Source organism: Lactuca virosa, chromosome 4 (assembly GCF_052849685.1).
Source record: "Lactuca virosa cultivar CGN04683 chromosome 4, Lactuca_virosa_CGN04683_v6, whole genome shotgun sequence".
Lineage (NCBI taxonomy): Eukaryota > Viridiplantae > Streptophyta > Magnoliopsida > Asterales > Asteraceae > Lactuca > Lactuca virosa.
In genome coordinates this window covers 528,588,850-528,608,360 of record NC_136429.1, presented here as the reverse complement: position 1 = coordinate 528,608,360, position 19,511 = coordinate 528,588,850, and the positions used below count along the sequence as shown (strand labels likewise).

Sequence of the window (19,511 nt, the reverse complement as noted above, 5' to 3'; positions counted from 1 at the left end):
AAACTGATGTAGATCCCAGATCTACACAAGCCCCTTGATGCTAGCCTCTAATTTCTCAAGCTCCTTCCACCAAATTCCTCTTCCAAGCTCCAATCTCCTCAACAATGAAGTCTCACACGAAATTAGGGTTTTCTGGAACTCTTTGGGGGGAATAGGAGGCTGGGAGAAGGACATAAAGTCCTTTAAATAGGGTGCAACCCTCGGGATTAGGGTTTTCTCATTCCAGCACCAACTCGTCGAGTCCAAGCCGCCGACTCGGCGAGTTGGCCACTTAAACCGCGATAGAATCCCGCTCCGACTCGGCGAGTAAGCGGACCTACTCGTCGAGTCCCTTTCCTAAATTTACACTTAGCACCCTCCAACTTCTTGCTTCCGAACTTGGGATTTTACAACAAATATCATATCATCTTTGAATCACATTGCTAAGTCGTCATGCATAGAGTTGGAGTCCTTATAAAATATGAATTTACTTTAGCTAAATAGTCATTTACTTGTTTCTTTAATCATTTGTTGAAATCATCGCATTCAACCCCCGCTCCCCCCCTCGTGACTACTTTGTACCTTACGCAAAACAGAAAATGTTGCAAAAATCGTTAAGCGTTCCCAGAGGCGGCCGACTAACGCCTAACAAGTATTCAGTTTAGGTGGGGAGTACTTAGATTGGATAAATTATATTAAATTAATTTTTAAAAATATAACAAGTTTATTAAAAATTATTACAAAAAAGATGAATATAAATAACAATTATAGATTTTTTTTATAAAAAAAGTCAAAATTTTCGAGTTTTTTCGATTTTTACCGATTCCGATTTTTTCTGATTTTGACCGAATTAAAGCAGATTTTGACCAATTTGACCGAGTTTGACCGATTCCGAGTTTTTTGGCCAATTCCTAATTAGGCGCCTCGACCCCTACCCGATTTCGATTAATCGGCCGCCTAGGCCGAGTTTTGTAACACTGCAAACAGGTATAAGCATTTGTCCCATGTCTTTGTGGATCGACCATGCTTGCCTTGTATTACCTTTTAGTGCAATATAACAATGTTCTTTTGCAGTATACTGTATCATTATTATTTGTTGGATTTGACCACCTTAACACCTAGCAAAGTCACGCTTGAGCATATAATAAAGCTAGGAATTGGGTATTTCTTCATATTGTTGGGTTTTAAGTGTATAATTTCCATATTTTTTTAATTAAATTAAAACGGTTAACAATGTTTTTGGGAAATGAACTATTCTGAATGTCTTCGTGTTGAGAACAAACTCAAAAAGTTTGTAGATATATTTTTTTTTTGTTATTTCCACTTACTATATCAGATATAACATAACATATTTTTTAGTTTTGCACTTTTGACCAGAGTTTTAAATTTTGTAATTAATTTGGTCCAAACTTTAAATTTTATTATGAATATTGTCCAAACGTTTATTATTAATTCTCGCTAAAATTAGTTTTTTTTTTCAAAAAACTTTTTAAGACTTTTTGTACATACTTTAAAACCCATTTTACACTTTTTATGAGTTTTTACAAGTTTTTAAATTTTTTTATAATATTTCTATATCTTTCTTTACAATTTTTTACATTTTTCTTACATTTTTTAGAAAACATAAATTGAATAAGACCAGTCACTTTCTTTACAGAATAACTTTTAACTAGTAAAACAAACAAACTGGAAATTTTAGAAAAAATAATCTGTTTTAATTGGTAAAAAAACTTTTGATAAAACCATAAAAAACAATGGATATTTATGAAATTGACCCAATATTATTAATGAGCAAAAATATTGACATTTAGCTTAATACTTAATTTCGACTATATCCGTTTTAGGTATATCTCCCTGTCCACCTGTACATTTCTCTTTGTTTAAACTGAACCACATAAATAATAACTAGGGTATAACATTAGGCATTTGAATCAAATGAGACAAAAATAAGCGTCTATCATATTTAAAAGAAGATAATTTGATACAAATCATACAATCATCCCAATAAATGTGAAATGGTCCATGAGATGAATCATATGTGAGCCCAATATATCATTTTCTAGAACCTAATGACATAATTTATTGCCATGTGACATCAATTCTTATTTTTGTTTTCTCATATCAGTCGCTTTCATTAAACCAACAATAGTAGCATTCTTCCCTATCAAACAAAAACACATTTAAGAACCCATTTTAGACTCTAGACTAATATTTATTTTACTATATTATCTATAAAAATACAATGCTTACTTTCTAGAATGTCTTCTAGAAGTTCAATATGTTGTTTTTAGTAGATAACAATGACATTTATTTAGATTCAGTAAGATTTTGACATTTTTGTCTTTATTTTAAGGAATAAATGTTAGGGTTTTGCAATGAAAAACATTTTATTAAATGTTACAACAAATAATAATGAGGATGATAAAGATGTGCTTTGTCCAGAAACAAACCATACAAATTTATAAATTTCGTAATTAGATTTACAATTACATCTAGATCTCCAATTTTGACGTATGTTTTTTATTAACCCAAAAAACTACACAGGAGTAGGAGTGATAAAACAATCAGGTCCATGACAAACTCAAGCTTGGAAACTCAATTTGATATATAAAAAATTTCACCAAGCTTTTTAATAGCTTATTTTCTTAATCAAATCCACAAAAATTCACTTACAAACTAAAATATAATACTAGATATTTAAAAAAAAAAAAAAAACAAAAAATCGTGAAGATAAACTCTTGTAAAATATGCACAAAATCCCCCCTCCCCCAAAAACCATTCACAAAGATAAACCATTCTCCATAAAAGTTATCCCTCTCCTGCCAGATTGGCATACCGACGGCAAAAGAAGCCCGATTCCGTTCAGCCTAACTCCATAAAAACAACCTAACTCGAGCTCAATTCGTCAATTCTTAAAGGCCACTCTGAGCTTGGAGCTGTGGAAGATTGTGATGTGGTGGTATACGATATCCCCAATTTAGTTAACGGGCTAGAAGTCGAAGTCGAGCTGCTTAGCCCTTGAGATTGAGACACTAGTGCTCGAGCATTCAAAAATGGCGGTTGATGTGGTACTGGGATCTCCCGATCTTCGCCTTTTGTGGTCAAAAACTCCACCACTTCATCCATTGATGGCCTTAGAGTTGCAGATGCTTGTGTGCACAAAAGCCCGATTTGTAAAACTTCTAATGCCTCATGTTCTGGGAAATCACCCTGGAGTAATGGATCGATTGCTTCTGCTACAACACCTTCTTTGTATAGCTTCCAAACCTATACAATTAACAAGCTAGCGGGTTTAATACGATGTTGATTGTTGAGTAAAAAAATTGAAAAATTGATCGTTTTTCGAGTCTTACAGTTTGCAAAAGTGAACTCGATTCTTCTACGAAAGCGTTGTTTCTTTTCCCGCATGCGATTTCGAGAACTACGACTCCGAAACTAAAAACATCTGCCTTTTCTGTAAGTTGACCTCGAACGATGTATTCCGGTGCCATATAGCCTCTGAAAATCATGCAAAAATAACGTTATTCACATTTTGAATCGTTATTTCCTCCACAATAGTCTATATATAAAGGCATATGAGAATGTGTCTAGCTCACTAGCTGTTGTGGGATTTTAAAGGTATATTAAGAATATCTAGCTTATGTGGGATAAAATGCATATGATACTATGTCTAGTTGATGTGGGACTCTAACATGAACTATTGTGATGGTGGAAAGTGTAAAAAAAATACTATAATTTGCAAAAATGACTGAGTTTAGACCAAAAGAAAATGGGACTCTAATATGATATTACTTTTGTATTTTGATTTCCAAAATTGCTATTTTTGCAACAGTTGTTTTTCCAAGAAAAAGTATAATTTGAAATGAAAACCATAAAATGAGAAATTTGAAACAAAAATGGTTGAAATCTTACAAAGTTCCAGCAATGCCAGTGGTAAGATGACTCCGATCCGCTCCAAAAGTCCTCACGAGGCCAAAATCGGCAATTTTTGCATTAAAATCTTTGTCAAGAAGAATGTTGCTACTTTTGATGTCCCGGTGGATTATTCTAACGTGACAGCCTCCATGAAGATACGCTAGACCTTCGGCCGTTCCAAGAATCACACCCATCCGTTGCTTCCAGCTCAGAATCTGTAATTTATCCTTGTCTACACAAACCAAAAAAAAAAAAAAAAAAGAAAAACAGGTTAAGTTGTAAAATGGATAATATGATGAAAATACAAGTGCTTTTCTTTATTTTTCCAATTAAAGTAAATATAAAGAAAGAAATCGTATTTACCAAAGAGGAAATGATCAAGGCTCTTGTTTGGAACATACTCATAGACCAAAAGACTTTCAGGTCCTTCGATACTACAACCCAAAAGCTTCACAAGGTTCTTGTGTTGAATTGCACTAATTAAGTTGACTTCATTAAAGAACTCATCCACCCATTGTCTTGTATTGAAAAACAACCGTTTTACAGCAACAACGTCTCCATTAGGAAGAGTTCCTTTGTATACGGATCCCGCTCCTCCTTGGCCTAATTTGTTAGAAATCTCAAAGTAATTTGTTGCCTTTTCGAGTGTTTCATATTTGTATTTCAATCCCGCTTTGTTAAATGAATTCGATAGCATCCCCATGTTTTTCCGCTCTGTAAATCAATGTCAAGATTTCCGTTATTCGGTCAATCACATATTCAACCTTTTTTTTGAGTAAATTCCAAAAAATGTTACAAGAACCCAAATAAAAAGTACCAAATATACTTTTTGGGACCAATTCACAAACAATTTACCTTCTCTACGCTTTGATATTCTTATATATGCTGTATAACCCACAAATGATGAGATCATAAGAAAGGCAACTCCAGCCAACACAACAGCTACTTTAGCCCCTGGACTAGAAAGTCCTGAAATAGAGAACCACAAGTTAAACTTACCATCATACCCCTCTAACCATAGGCCAAAATAAAAACATTATACCCCTTGAAAATCACAAACTTTCCCTTTTTGACAACTTTTAAAGTTCAATTTTACCGATTTACCCATCACATGGGGTCATTTTTTGTTTTTTGTGGAGGGTAATTACGTCATTTTGTAACTATCATGGGACAGAGAAAAATGTGTTTAAAAACTTCCTCCGCAACCCTTTCAAAACCAAAAAGTCATCTTTTGGTAAACTACAAATTATTTTGAATCATTAAATTCATTATCAAGGTTAACGTAGAAAACACCTTTACAATAAAAAAACTACACCTAATAATCATTAGATTGATCAATAATCAATTTTTATTCATACTTTGATATTTGAATGTCAAATTGGTATACCAAACACTCTAACTAAAAAAAGACACAAAAATTAGACCAAAACGATAAAGTCAACAAAATATCTTTAAGATTATCTTCCAAGTAGGTTAATCTAAAGAAACATCCAAATTCTAGTGGGATTTTAGAATAAAAAATCAAACAATAGGAAACATCATTGCACATGGAGGTTCAAAGAATAACCGGTCCAACTAATAAACCAAATTTAGAGTTTGACTTTTGGTCAATAAGATTACAAAGTAAAGTTCAATTTTTTTTTTCAAGATTCGATATGGTTTGATCTACAAAGGGTAAAGAAATTTTACGACAATAAATGCTTTAGAACAAAAAACCGAAGATAAGCATATCGATTTAAGGTTTCGAAGTTACAATAATTGACTTTTGACTTTGAATTTGGGATGTTGGGATCGACATCCTAAAAAGTCAGAAACAAGCGAAGCCATTATTTTTGAAAAGAGAAATTGAACGATCTAGAGAATCTTAATCAAAGACTTGAATCAACATCAACAAATGGTAATAAAATAATAATATAAAAATAAAATAGGAACATATAATAATTCATTACGTTTATAATTTGCTTATTATATTCCTCAGAATCAACGCGAAAACCATGAAATCTTTAAAAAAATGTTATAAAAATCATCCATTAATTTCAATTTCAAGAAACTATTATTGTTCTGAGTTAGACATTGAACCGATTACATGGTTCGGTTTATTTCAATTAAAGAATTATAACAAAAAAACATGTTTTTCTTAAAATCATGGCCAAAGAAACCTAAATTTCAACCGTAATCAAACGAAATCTTTAACATAAATCAAATAATCTTGATTCAACAAAGAAAACCCAGAAAATTAAAATGATCGTGTAAAGAAAGGGAACAAGTGAAATACCAGAACTACCCCCATCTGCCTGTGGATCATTGTCGTAGAACTTCTCCGTAGAATACCTAAAGTAACACCCTGCATTCATACTCCTTCCTTCTCTACTTGGCAAACAGCTCGTGGCTTCCGATTTTGCTTTATTCATACAAATCCTACACTCTTCCGTAGTCAAACTCTCCCAACACTGCGCCAATCCATAAACACCATTCAATTCCATAACCCCAAATCCACTGTTGTTCACTGCCGATTGCGTAAGATTTTCAACCAAATCCACAACACTCTGATTGAATTCCGGAAACCCACCTTTAAAATCACTCCAATTATTACTATTCGGCAAGCTCGAAGTACAGTTTTTAGTATCAGTTGCAGGATCAACAGCCTCTTGAAAAAAACTATAATTATCGTAACGAAGAAAGCATCCGTCGAGGAAAACCCGGCCGGAGGTTCCGGGAAGGCAGATGGGGAGAGCAGTACGGCTGACGGCATAACAAACGAGACAATCGGTGCGAGAAAGATCTTCGTGGCATTGAATTAACGCGAAAAAAGGAGGTGAATTGGGATTAGTGTTGTTTGTGACAGCGAAGTTGTTATTGGAGGTGTTAAGATTGCTTGATAATCCTTCCATTGATTGTACGAATGTAGGGATGAAACTTGCTGATGTTGCTCGGCCGGAGCCGCAGAGGGTGCCGCTGGCGCTGCTTACACGGGGATCGGAATTGACGGTGGGAAATGAAACGTTTAGGAAGAAAAGGAACAGACATGTGGGAAAACTGAGGGAGAAAACAGACATGGGTTTGATGTTTGATTGATGAAGATGTTGTGTTTCAGATCTTGATTTCCCGGTGGCCATGGTTTTTGTGAGGGGTGTTGATCATGTGGGTGTTTATTTGGGATGAATAAAACTATAAATTGAGGAAGAAGGTGAGTAAAGTGAAAAAATAGGGAGAGAGTCAAAGGCGTAGAGACGATTTCACACGGTTTTTTTTTGGTGCGCTTCTTTGATTCTCTCTCTCTCTCTTGAGCCACCAAAGCATTCAAAATTCAGAGATGTTCAAATCAGAGACATTCTTTAGTCTTTTTACTGTATTTTTCGTTGGAAAAAGGGCGACCTTTTGTTTTCTTATTTTCTTTTTATATATAATCACAAGGAGATTGCTATTCAATTCGATCCCAATGAATTTATGACCTGATCTAAGCAAAGTGAAAAAACACAAATGACAAAATCGAAAATAAATATTTGTCTTGCTAGGGGAGTTGCGGCTTGCTTAATATATTTGTTGTTTCCAAAAAACAAAGAGAAACAAAATGGAAAATAAATATTTGTAGCTAAGGTTCTAATGTATCACTCGCAACAAGTGCATAATATAACATCCATGACTTTTGGTAAGTACATATTACTTGTATTTTCCCTAATTAGGACAATTAAGAGATAAGAAAATGTATATAAGCGTTTAATTGACAGTTAATTAAATGAAGGGGGGCTAACCGTCAAAAGAAAGACTAAAAGTGAGATAATTTAATAAAAATTAAAATAATGCTCCCAATGAAACTTTAGGGGTTAAAATGGAATCTATTAAAGTAGTAAACATTATAAGAAAATTTAAGATAGGGTAGATTATGTTAATAGCTGAAAAATGAGGGATCAACAGTAAAACTTATGATAAAAAACGATTCAACGACTTTCCAACTCTACTCACTAGGATATCTTGATGCACATCCTCTTTGTATAAAAAAACAAATCAAACTATCAAAGGTTTTCTACGTCAGTGTCATCCTCTTTGTGTATAAAAAACAAATCAAAGCTATAAGAGGTTTTCTATGTGTATAAAAAACAAATCAAAGCTATCAAAGGTTTTCTATGTCAGTGTTATCCTCTTTGTGTATAAAAAACAAATCAAAGCTATCAAAGGTTTTCTATATCACTGATATTAGGTATTGCATTTTTTCTTAGGGATAATGTCACTGTAGCACATGAAACTTTTTATATTTGGCTAATTTGGTCCTTAAAGTTTTTTTTGGTACATTAGACCACTAAACTCATATATGACCTATTAATTTAGTCATTTTATCTACTTTTAAACGGTTTCCCGGTTGACATTTTATATATGTCAATTAATATATATTTTTTGGCTAATTCGATGCCACGTGAGATATGTCACGTTAATTAATGATATACGAAGCTTAAAGCCTTTCGTCTTCAGCTATCGAACTTCACTCGTCTTCATTATTCAGCTGTAAAAGAAACTAATTTAGGGTTTGTGAAGCATTTCTGTGATCGAGTTGAAGAAACAAAGAAGTCGCAGCAATGGCACAACCGGAACCTAATGGAGTGTTTGCGATGGTGGAACTCAACTACCAAGGGGTATTTAATCGAAATCCTTTCTCTTACACTGGTGGTGTTAAAACCATCTTCAATGATGTCGAATTTTCTTCTATGACTTATTCTGAGTTTGTGACCTTCTGCGAACTTTTCATGCATGAAGAGTGTAAAAAGTTTTACTACTGTGAAACAGGCAATTCCCTGTTGGAAGGACTTAATCCCATTTCAGATGACGTGGAATATGTTGCTTTTATTTTTTATGCTTATGGAACAGATTGTGTAATTTCGGTTTATGTGGATCATATTGGGGTTGGTGTTGATGGGTGGCTTGATGATGAAGATAATGATGATGATGAACATGAGTCTTGTATTGATGGTGAAAATGAAGATAACATAGATGAACTTAGGAATGTTACATTTGAAATTAATGAGGATGTAGTGCATATGAATAGGACATCAAATGATCATTTCTTGAGTAAGTTATGTGTTGATGATGAGGAGGATAACAACATTGTAGATTATGATAATGGGAGAGAAGTTGAACTTAACATTCAGACTCATTCCATATTTAATGAGCTGTTACACTGGAAAAAACAAAAACCAATTATAGGGATGAGATTTAAGGGTCCAGGGCAAGTAAAATCAATGTTGTGCAATTATGATGTAGCTAATGGATATCAATTGTGTTTTGAAAAATAAAATGACAGGAAAAGACTTTAGGTGAGGTGTAGCAAGGGTGCTTGCACATTTAGATTATGGGCTTCTTGGATGAGTGATGAAGAGAGTTTCCAAATCAAGTCACTAAAAGCTGTTCATAATTGTGCTAGGAACTTCAAGTTTGGATCATTGGTGACATATGCATGGATTGGGAGTCACTATACCAAAGAGATTGTAGAAAGTCATAAAATAAGTGTAAGGAAGCTTAGGGTAAAGGTAATGGCCAAGTTTGGTATCCAAGTTAGTATGGGGCAATGTAGAAGAGCAAAGAAGTATGCACTGAATCTTGTTGAAGGTAGCCTTGTTGAACATTATGGTAAGCTATGGTCATATGGTCATGAGATTTGAAGGACAAATCTTGGGTCAACTGTGAAACTAGATGTGGAGGATGGTCCAGATGGAAAGAAATATTTTAGCAAGTTCTATTGTTGTTTTCAAGGAGTTAAACAAGGTTGGATTGAAGGGTGTAAAAGGATAATAGGTCTTGATGGATGTTTTCTTAAAGGTGTTTGTAAGGGGGAATTGCTTTGTGCTATTGGGAGGGATGCAAATGACAATATATATCATATTGCTTGGGCATTGGTTAATGTGGAGAACAAGCAGAATTGGAAGTGGTTTTTAGAGCTTCTCATTGATGATCTATGTCACACCCCCAAACCGAAATGGTGGAAACATTCGGGGGCGTTGGACGTCATGTCAAGTATCACAACACATGCAGTATAGTAATCAAAGTACAACAACCATTGCATTAATAGTATAAGTTTTATAGATTACATTTAGCAACAACATCAAAGTAGATATGGCTTTGAATGTGTCGTATGATTAATGCTTCAACACCTCAGAAGAGCTCGATTAAGAACTTCGACTGTAGAGGTGTTTAGGGTTACAAAACAATAAACGATAATAATCACGAACGTCTCTAATGCATACATGCATGCACTATTTATAGTATAACCCTACTAGATAATCACGGATGGACAGGCCCAAATCCGGATACAAAACACAAGCCCATGACGCAACACAATTAGACCCAACAATCTCCCCATTTGCGTCAATGGAGCCGAAAGCTCACTTCGGTTGAGCTGCAGAAGACTTCTTTATTGTTTTGAACACCTTCAGTATGATGGACAATAGATGATGACGAAACGTTATGTACCACCGAAGCATGTCTGTGAAGTTCTTCTTATCTGCTTCTGAGTTCTGCTTGCACCGATGAATAATGTTGATGATGTGCTCCAAGCAGTCTGTTGAAAACAGATGTTTATCAACAAGAGCGAATAGAAATCGGTTGGCTTCGCCTTTTGTAAACATTATAGTAAGATGTGTAGAATCGATTTGGCCTATCTTCATTTTGTTCACATCTCCTGGTTTCGGTGTTGGCTTGACAGTCGGTTTCTTGTTCATTACTTTCGCTATCTCCTGATCCATAGCTGCAACCTCATGGATGTAGGAGGCCAATATCCTCTTCAAGTGATCCATTATCGGCTCATATTCTTTTGGATTAGTGAGCAGAATGTTAAACAATAGGATCCAGTCATGAGGATTTAAATTCGGAAGGTCTGCCAGGGAAATAATCGACACCGAGTTTGCTGATCCTCGTGTGATTTTGAAATTAACATTTATGAATTTCCCAGCAGGCGAAGGTTTGAGTACCTTGACAGTAACTATCTTCTGTGCGCTCCATGTCAAGTACTGCAGTTGACCATACTTCAGATAAAAGTCGATAAGCTCACGATCAACTTTTGGATGAGGGAAAGGAACATCAACAGTCGAATCGAAACAATGAAAGGTGAATGCCTTTCGTGTTATTGGCATGTCGAGCTGTGAGTCCTTAGAATTGTCACAATCAAACGAAGCGACACGTTCCAACCAGTAAACACTTGGAGTTTAAGGCTTCTTCTTCTTCCTTGTTCCTCATTTCCCTTTCCTCAGCTTCCTTCGCAACCTTTAAAGTTTCATCCAACTCTCTGTCCCTCTTCTTTCTTTTAAGAGCCTCAGCAATAGTCTCTTCAACATCATCATCACTATCATCATCAATCACCTTCTGCTTGGCTTGAGAACCAGAACCCGAAGCTTCATTACCCTTCGGTTCTGTTGTAACTTTGACTTTCGGTTGAGTAGATTCGGTTTCAGTTTTCACAGGAACCTTCGGTTGAGCACCTTCTCCCCCTTGTTTTGGAGGTATGAATCTCTCCGAAACACCCTTCATCTCGTGTAACAATGCAAGGGCAGGAAGAAGTTTTGTAGTTAGATGATTCCTTATGGTCAAAGTAAGGATAGGATCATGAGCACCAAGAATGTTGGTCAGCATATCCTTGACATCGCCAGCACAGCTTCGAAAAACAGCTCTCTCCGTCTTCAACAAAGAAATTTCCTTTTCAGCTTGAGCGAGCTTGACCTTCTGGACTTCAATTGTGGAGGCTTGGCGGGCAAGATCTTCCTTCAGAGCACTTTCTTTTGCTAAATCAGCGTGAAGAGATTCAAGCCGAGAATTCACAGAACTGATAAGTGAAATGTTCTCTGCTTGGATGGAAGAACGAACAGCCTCAAACTTGGTTTGCTCTTCTTGAAGGGACTTGGATAAGGAATCCACAGAAGCATTCACCTTAGTGGCATTGGTATCAGCATGCCCTTTGAGTGACTCAAGAAAGATCTGAGTACTATGAACAATTTCTGCAACATCGGCAGTGGCCTTTTTGCAAGAAGAAGAATATTCATTAACAGCCTTTGTGGATTTTTCAATGGAGTCAGTGTATTGCTCAAGAGCAGTGTCCAAAAAGGCTTTGAGCACAACACCACTGTAGGACTTGTTATCATCAAGCAATTTATCCAGTTTCTCATCAATGCTCTGCAATTGTTGTCTCGTGACTGGAGCTTCATCATCCTCATCGGTAGGAAGCCTATAGGGACTGTAGTATGTAGAATCAAACTCATCATTAGCACCACCGAGAGTGGCACCAGAATCAGTTGAATGTGAAGTTTGGAAGTAACTGGTGGTTCGGTTTCAGTAGTCGCCCCCGTATCAGATACGTTGACTCTTACTGTCGGTTCAGGAATGGTAGTGGTAGTTGATTGGGAAATAATAGGAGGTGGTACAGGAGTTGTAGAAATAGGAATAGAAGAAACTGGTGGTGGTGGTGGTAAAGAAGTTGTTGTTTGAGATGTGGTAGGTGGGGAAACATGAGCAACCGAAATTGGAACTGTCTGTTTTGGTGATGGAGGTGGTGTTGGAAGTTTGTCATGAAGAGATTCTGTTGGAGTTGGGGATCGAGGAGGGGTGTTACCTCTCGGTGATTCATGATGAGTTTCCTCTTCTTCATCCTCCTCATCATTTTCTGAACTGGGAGGAGCGGGACTCTTGGATCTTTTCGCCATCTTCTTAATCTTCTTTGGTTTAGAAGAATCCCCTTTCTCAGACTTTCGCTTCCTGGACTTGACAGACTTAGACTTATTATCCTCTGTTGTCTCTTTCTTGGTAGTAGCTCGTTTCCCTCGGTTTCCAGGCTTGTCCACAGCATCCAAGGCAGCCTGCTGTTCGGGAGATAAGACTCTCGGTTCCTTGGGAGGAAGTTTGCGATAATCAGCCATGACTTTACTCTCGGCTGTGACACACCTGTACATTGTCTCTGGTATAGAGCCATTGTGAGGGAACTTTTTAGGATCGGAAATTATGATTTTCTTGGTGTGAAACGTAGCAATAGACGCGACTAGGGCATCCTTCATTACCGGAATATCCAAAGTATTAATCGCCCTTCGTGTAATGAGAGTCCAGAATCGACCACACGAAATTTCCGAATGCCTCGTAGAAGTGTTGAGGCTTTGCACCACTTGGGACCAGATAATCGACCCATAGTCGAGATTGCTACATTGTAAAGACCGTATAGAAGGGTCAGAAAACCCTTGCTGGTGCCATCAGATCCACCACTCCTCTCCGCCAAACTCTTGATGAGAAGAGTAAGCAATCCATTCCATTGGGACAGTAAGCATGACTTCTTAACCTTCGTAACCGTGGTAAGCACGTCAGTGTAGCCCATCTCGTAGAGCATCGAGAACAGTTGAGTAGTGGTAATGAAGTCTGGTGAGATCACAGACGAATCCACAGCAAGATGCAATAGTAAACAAAATCTCCCTTTTGAAATAGAAGCCTTATGATAATGGATTTGGAAGTAGATTCTTTCCTTGTTCTTGTCATATGAGGCAGTAGAGTAAACCTGTGATAGGAGTGACATAGGGACGGCTTCCACCTGTGTTAGGGCTAGAACCAGTGGTGAATACTTCAAACACTCAACCACTTGTAGCATATATGAATCGTACAGAAAAGGATTGAGTTCAATAATCATGTTCTGATTTGGCTTGATTGAAAGCAATGTGGACGAAGCAGTTTGATCTTGAGCCGATGAAGAAGTCGTCATTGTTGATTGAAGGAAGAAGATGAACAGTTGTAAATCGTCGTGTAGATATAGAGAGTTTGTTAAAGGTGAAAGAGACAAACATAATTAGAACCCCTTTATATACCGTTGCCAAGAGAGAGAAAGAATCATCATCATAATGATGAGATCACTGAAACGTCGCCTGAAAAAACGCGATGTGACAGGTTGGTTTCTCCCAGGTATACGTCAGCACGCATGGTTTTAGTAACCGTTCAAATTCACGGGCTTAAAATCCTATCCTCAATTCGTCGTTTGAAATTCAGCTTCGCTCCAATATTTAGGATAACCCCTGTTGCTCCAAAAGATAAACAAAAATCGAACCAACAGCAACCAGAATGTTGGAAAATAAAAATTTTCGTGCAATAGGGTGACAAAAGATAAAGAAATAAAGCAAAATGTGTATTGGATGTGAGTGATGTCTATTAGAAGACATAAAGCAGATGATTCCGGGCAAGAATCGCTTCCTTCAAAGTCAAGAGAGACTTGAAGTGCTTGTGTGGTATCCCAAGAAAATACGATCAACTGCTTGTAGAGAAATATTGAAAGGCTTCTTTTAATTTGTAGGCTAAGGGAAGCTTATCTTCAACCGAACATCAATACTTAACATAAGATCGATCGTTGGTAGAAGTACTTGTGAGACCGATGTGGTCTGTTGAACAAGTAGGTTGGATATAATTTATAGTGAGTAAAGAAGTGATAGAAATCTCAAAAAAAACAAACTGGATCTTTCTGGGAAGAAAAGTCTTGGTGTTAGACAATTTCATAAAAGACCACTAAAAAAAATGAGATTTCAGTAGGTACCCAGTAAGATCTTGAATATAATAATTCACCGTCAATGCATAGTAGGTGTTGGATTTTGGGTTTCACTCAGCACGTGGTATACGTATCTAAGATCACAAACACAGATTTTATGCAACCATAAACCTCAGTGGTAAAGACCGAGAGTCTCAAGGGTTACTGTAGTGAACCGAAAGTTAATGGAGAATAGAAGGAGGATGGTTTAAGGAACCGAAAGTACCTCTGCTATATAAATATGACAAAGCAGAAAACTCTTAACTTATTTGAGAAGAGTAAGGTACCTCTTGACTTCAGTTGAATGTAACAGCCTGATTGGGAAGAAACAATAGGTACAGATCGAATCATTAAGGCTTTGCTCTTAGTCATAGAGGCTTTGGTCAACATGCAGCAACATGCTTCTAGGGACCCTTAACTAGTTCAAATGGAAAGAATCATACCAGCCTTAGCTCCAAATTCTGTTGTACTGATATACTTGAGACCTAATTAGAAAAACAAGCAAACAAACACACCACACAAACAAACAAACAAACAAGCAACCAAAAAAAATATTGAGAAATTTTTTTTTTTTGAAGTTTTGAGATTTTCTGAAAAATAATAAAAACAGAAAAAGAAAATATTTTTGGATTTTTGAAGTTTCTGAAAAATAATAAAAACAGAAAGAGAAAATATTTTTGAAATTTTTGAAGTTTTCTGAAAAATAATAAAAACAAAAAGAGAAAATATTTTTGAAAATTTTGAAGTTTTCTGCAAAATAATAAAAACAGAAAGACAAAAATAAAGTAGCACAAAACACTCTTTAAAAAAATAAGAAAAAATAGAGTTAAAAGAATAAACAAAATGTACAACCGAAACCTTATCTTAAAAGAATGAAGCAAAATAAGTCGAGCGATCGGTTCATTTCGGTTCCTTAAAATTCCAGAGCCGAAATAGACCGAGCGTTCGGTTCATTTCGGTTCCCGAAAATTATGGAGCCGAGATAGACCGAGCGTTCGGTTCATTTCGGTTCCCGAAAAATCCGGAACCGAAATAGACCGAGCGTTCGCTCTATTTCGCTTGTCTAATTTTTAGTGAGAGATTTGAGGATTCGGTACCGACTCTGCTTCCATCATTCCCAGGCCTTGTAAAATTTTATTGAAGCTTGCTTCAGGTAAGGCTTTAGTGAATATGTCAGCCAGTTGATCAGAGGACCGAACGAAATGTACTTCCACGTTCCCATCTTCTACATAGTCCTTGATAAAATGATATCTCAGTGCAATATGTTTTGTCTTTGAATGTTGCACTGGATTGTGACATATTCTTATTGCACTTTCTGAGTCACAATAGAGAGGAATCTTCTTCATACTCAGCCCGTAATCTCTTAGTTGACTTTGAATCCATATTACTTGAGAAGTACAAGATGCTGCAGCTATATACTCAGCTTCGACTGTTGAAAGTGACACGCAGGTTTGCTTCTTGGGTTGCCAGCTAACAAGTTTCCCGTCAAGAAATTGGCATCCCCCTGTAGTGCTCTTTCGGTCTAGACCACATCCTCCAAGATCAGCATCAGAAAAAGCTTGAATGAAGAATCCAGATCTAGCAGGGTACCAGAGACCGAGAGATAAGGTTCGCTTTAGGTAACGGAAAATATTTTTCACTGCTACCATGTGAGGCTCTCTTGGATTAGCTTGAAACCTGGCACAATAACAAACAGAAAACATAATGTCCGGTCTACTAGCTATTAGATACATAAGGGACCCTATCATTTGTCGATATAGTGTTATGTCAACAGCAGGTTTTTCCAGAGAAGGTGTTAACTTAGTTCCAAATGCCATAGGAACCTTCACTTTCGAATCTCCCGTCATACCGAATTTCGTCAGCAAGTTCTTTGTGTAGGCCTCCTGGTTGATAAAGATACCTTCTGGTCCCTGTCTAATATTTAAATCAAGGAAAAAATTAATCGGACCCATTGTGCTCATTTCAAACTTAGTCTCCATCAACTTCCTGAATTCAGCCGTTAAGCTAGGATTCGTAGAGCAGAAGATGATGCCATCGACATAAATATGAACTATCATTAGATGTTCGCCTTCTTTCTTTCGGAAGAAGGTTGGGTCAACCGAACCTTGCTTAAATTTCGACATTTTCAGAAAGCGAGTTAAAGTTTCATACCAGGCCCTCGGTGCTTGCTTTAAACCATATATAGCTTTATCCAGCACATAGCAATGATCAGGGTATTTCTCATTCACGAACCCGGGAGGTTGCTCAACATACACTGTTTCTTCTAGTTCTCCATTCAAGAAAGCGCATTTTACATCCATTTGGAAAACCTCGAAGTTTTTATGAGCAGCATATGCCAGAAAGATTCTAACTGATTCCAACCTAGTTACTGGAGCGAAGGTTTCCTCATAATCTATCCCTTCCTCTTGGCAATATCCTTTTACTACCAACCGAGCCTTGTTTCTAATAACATTCCCTTCTTTGTCCAATTTATTCCTGAAGACCCATTTCAAGCCAACCACTGAAGCATCCTTTGGTGTGGGAATCAGCCTCCAAACTCGATTTCGTTCGAACTCATGAAGCTCATCTTGCATTGCTTGAACCCAATCAGAATGATCAAGTGTAGCATTAACTGTTTTTGGTTCGACTTTGGAGATAAACGAATTAAACATACATAATTCAACTTTAGACAATAATGCAGTTTGTTTCGCTTTCAATTGAGAACGTATGAGAACTTTCTCAGATTATTCACCAATGATTTGTGCTTTGGGATGATCCTTGGTCCATTTTACTAATGGAGGATAATTTGGGTCATAGGCTGGATCCAACTCTGCATTTACTTCCTCTTCAAGTTCTGATTGATCACCTTCATCAGTTGTATTTTCTTTCTCCCCCTCGACTGGTGAAGTGTAACCTGTGTCAGGATCAGAGTTGTCATCCTCTGTGGGAGTCGGATTCTCCCCCTCGATTGGACTGTTATTGGGTGGGTTTGGAGTTGTATGCTCCCCCTCGCCTGGACCTTTATGAGTTGGGGATAGAATAGGATTCTCCCCCTCGAAAGACATTTCGGTTGTCTTTGGTGCTGATGAACTCTCTCCCTTGGTTATTGAGCCGTTGTTTGGAGAGTCAGTGGAGGGTTGACCACCTGTTGGTTTAGGAGGTTCACTTTCCATTTCTTTGGCAGCTTCATCTATGATCTTTTTGAGATTATCGATTTTGTTGTCTGCTGCTTTCGCCTCTGAGTGAGCTGCTTTCTCTGGTTCATCGAATAACCGAATGTACTCTTCAAACAAGTTGGATATTGGAACCGAGACTTGTCCTAATTCAGGAAATATTTCCCCTAAGGCACTTTCGCTTCTTTGAACTTTCTTCATGTACTGATCATCAAAGGTGACATAATATGTTTCTTCAATTCGTTTGGAGCGTTTGTTCAACACTCTGTATGCCTTTGACGTTAGCGAATATCCCAGAAAGATTCCCTCATCGGCTTTGACGTCAAACTTGTTTCGGTTCTCTTTAGAATTGAAAATAAAGCACCGTGAACCGAATACGTGGAAAAATTTGACGTTGGGCTTTTTATTGTTCAAAATCTCATATGGAGTGATTGAGAATATTTTGTTGAGCAAGGATCGGTTCTGAGTGTAGCACGCGGTTGCAACTGCATCAGCCCAGAAGTATAACGGAAGGGAAGCGAAGCTCAGCATGGTTCTGGCTGCCTCACATAAAGAACGATTTCGTCTTTCAACAATCCCATTCTGTTGTGGTGTATAAGGGGCCGAAAAGTTGTGAGATATCCCCTTGTCAGCTAGAAAGTCTTCAAATTCCTTATTCTTGAATTCCAGTCCATTGCCGCTTCTGATATTCCTCACCGTCTTTCTCAGCTGCACTTCCACTTGCTTGATAAACGTCTTTAACTTGGGAGTAGCATCTGATTTCTGTTTAATAAAGAAAACCCAGGTGAAGCGTGAAAAATCATCTACAATGACAAGAATAAACTTACTACCACCGAAGCTTTCGATAGCCGAAGGTCCACATAAGTCAATGTGCAGAAGTTCAAGAGCTTCAACAATCTTTGTATTGATTCGTGTAGGATGGCTCTTTCTGCTTTGTTTTCCCATCTCACACGCTGCACACAGATGTTCCTTGTCAAACTTGAGAAGAGGAAGGCCTCGAACATGATCACCAAGCACCAACTTATTAATATCTTTGAAGTTCATGTGCGATAGGCGTCGATGCCACAACCAGCTTTCATCAGTGTTCGCCTTTGATAGTAGACATATTGCTGGTTTTCCTCGAATTGGGTTGAGATTTAAAGGATACATCTCTCCCTTGCGTTCAGACTTCAACAAAACCTTTTTGGATTGTTTCTCAATTATTTCTGAGCCCTCATCATCAAATGAAACCTTCAGACCTGTTCCCACAACTAATTGTGACACACTGATGAGGTTATGTTGCAATCCTTCCACATACACCACTTTTCGAATCGAGAAATCTCCGTTGGTTATCATTCCATATCCTTTGATTGTGTCATATGAGTTATTGCCATACTTCACACATCCACCATCCTTTAGGGACCGAAACTCCCTCAGCTCTTCCTTCCTTCCTGTCATGTGATGCGAGCAGCCACTGTCTATATACCATTCGTCATCGAACTGCTCGTCACTAATTACCTGCAAGTTCAAGCAGATTTAGGAACCCAAAGTTTCTTGGGTCCAGGTGAGTCTTTCACAGAAAAAGGAATTGCAGTAGAAATATCAACCAAATATGTTCTTTTTAGTAGAGTGGATTGATCTTTTCTTTTGATGATATACACCTTGATTTTAGTTTTATCTTGTTTAAATTTTGGTGTATTAGTTGGTGTGTTGTTAGATGGTTTTGGAATTTTCTTTTGAATCCTAGGGTTAGCTGACTTTTTCTTATTATGGAATTCAGAATCAAGCTTTCTCTTTCCTTTGATGTCCTTCACTGAATTTGATTTGCTTCGTGAGTTGGAAGGACCGAAACTAGACTTGGGACCGAAACTTGACTTTCGGTTCTGAGTGCCGGTGTAGGGACCGAAAGTATACGTTTGGTTGTCAGCCTTGACGTTTGGACCGAAACTAGACGTTCGGTT

At 37.3% G+C, this 19,511-nt stretch overlaps 1 protein-coding gene across 1 annotated transcript; it reads right to left on the bottom strand.

Annotated features, from left to right (window-relative positions):
* Positions 1-2,578: 2,578 nt before the first annotated feature.
* On the bottom strand, positions 2,579-7,208 carry CRK42 (cysteine-rich RLK (RECEPTOR-like protein kinase) 42). Its single transcript, XM_079046685.1, has 6 exons — positions 6,170-7,208; positions 4,750-4,863; positions 4,258-4,608; positions 3,892-4,126; positions 3,333-3,477; positions 2,579-3,246 (listed from the first exon to the last, which is right to left on the bottom strand). The coding sequence occupies exons 1-6, from the start codon at positions 7,008-7,010 to the stop codon at positions 2,866-2,868; spliced, it is 2,067 nt and encodes a 688-aa protein (XP_078902811.1). The 5' UTR covers positions 7,011-7,208; the 3' UTR covers positions 2,579-2,865.
* Between the last annotated feature and the right edge of the window lie 12,303 nt (positions 7,209-19,511).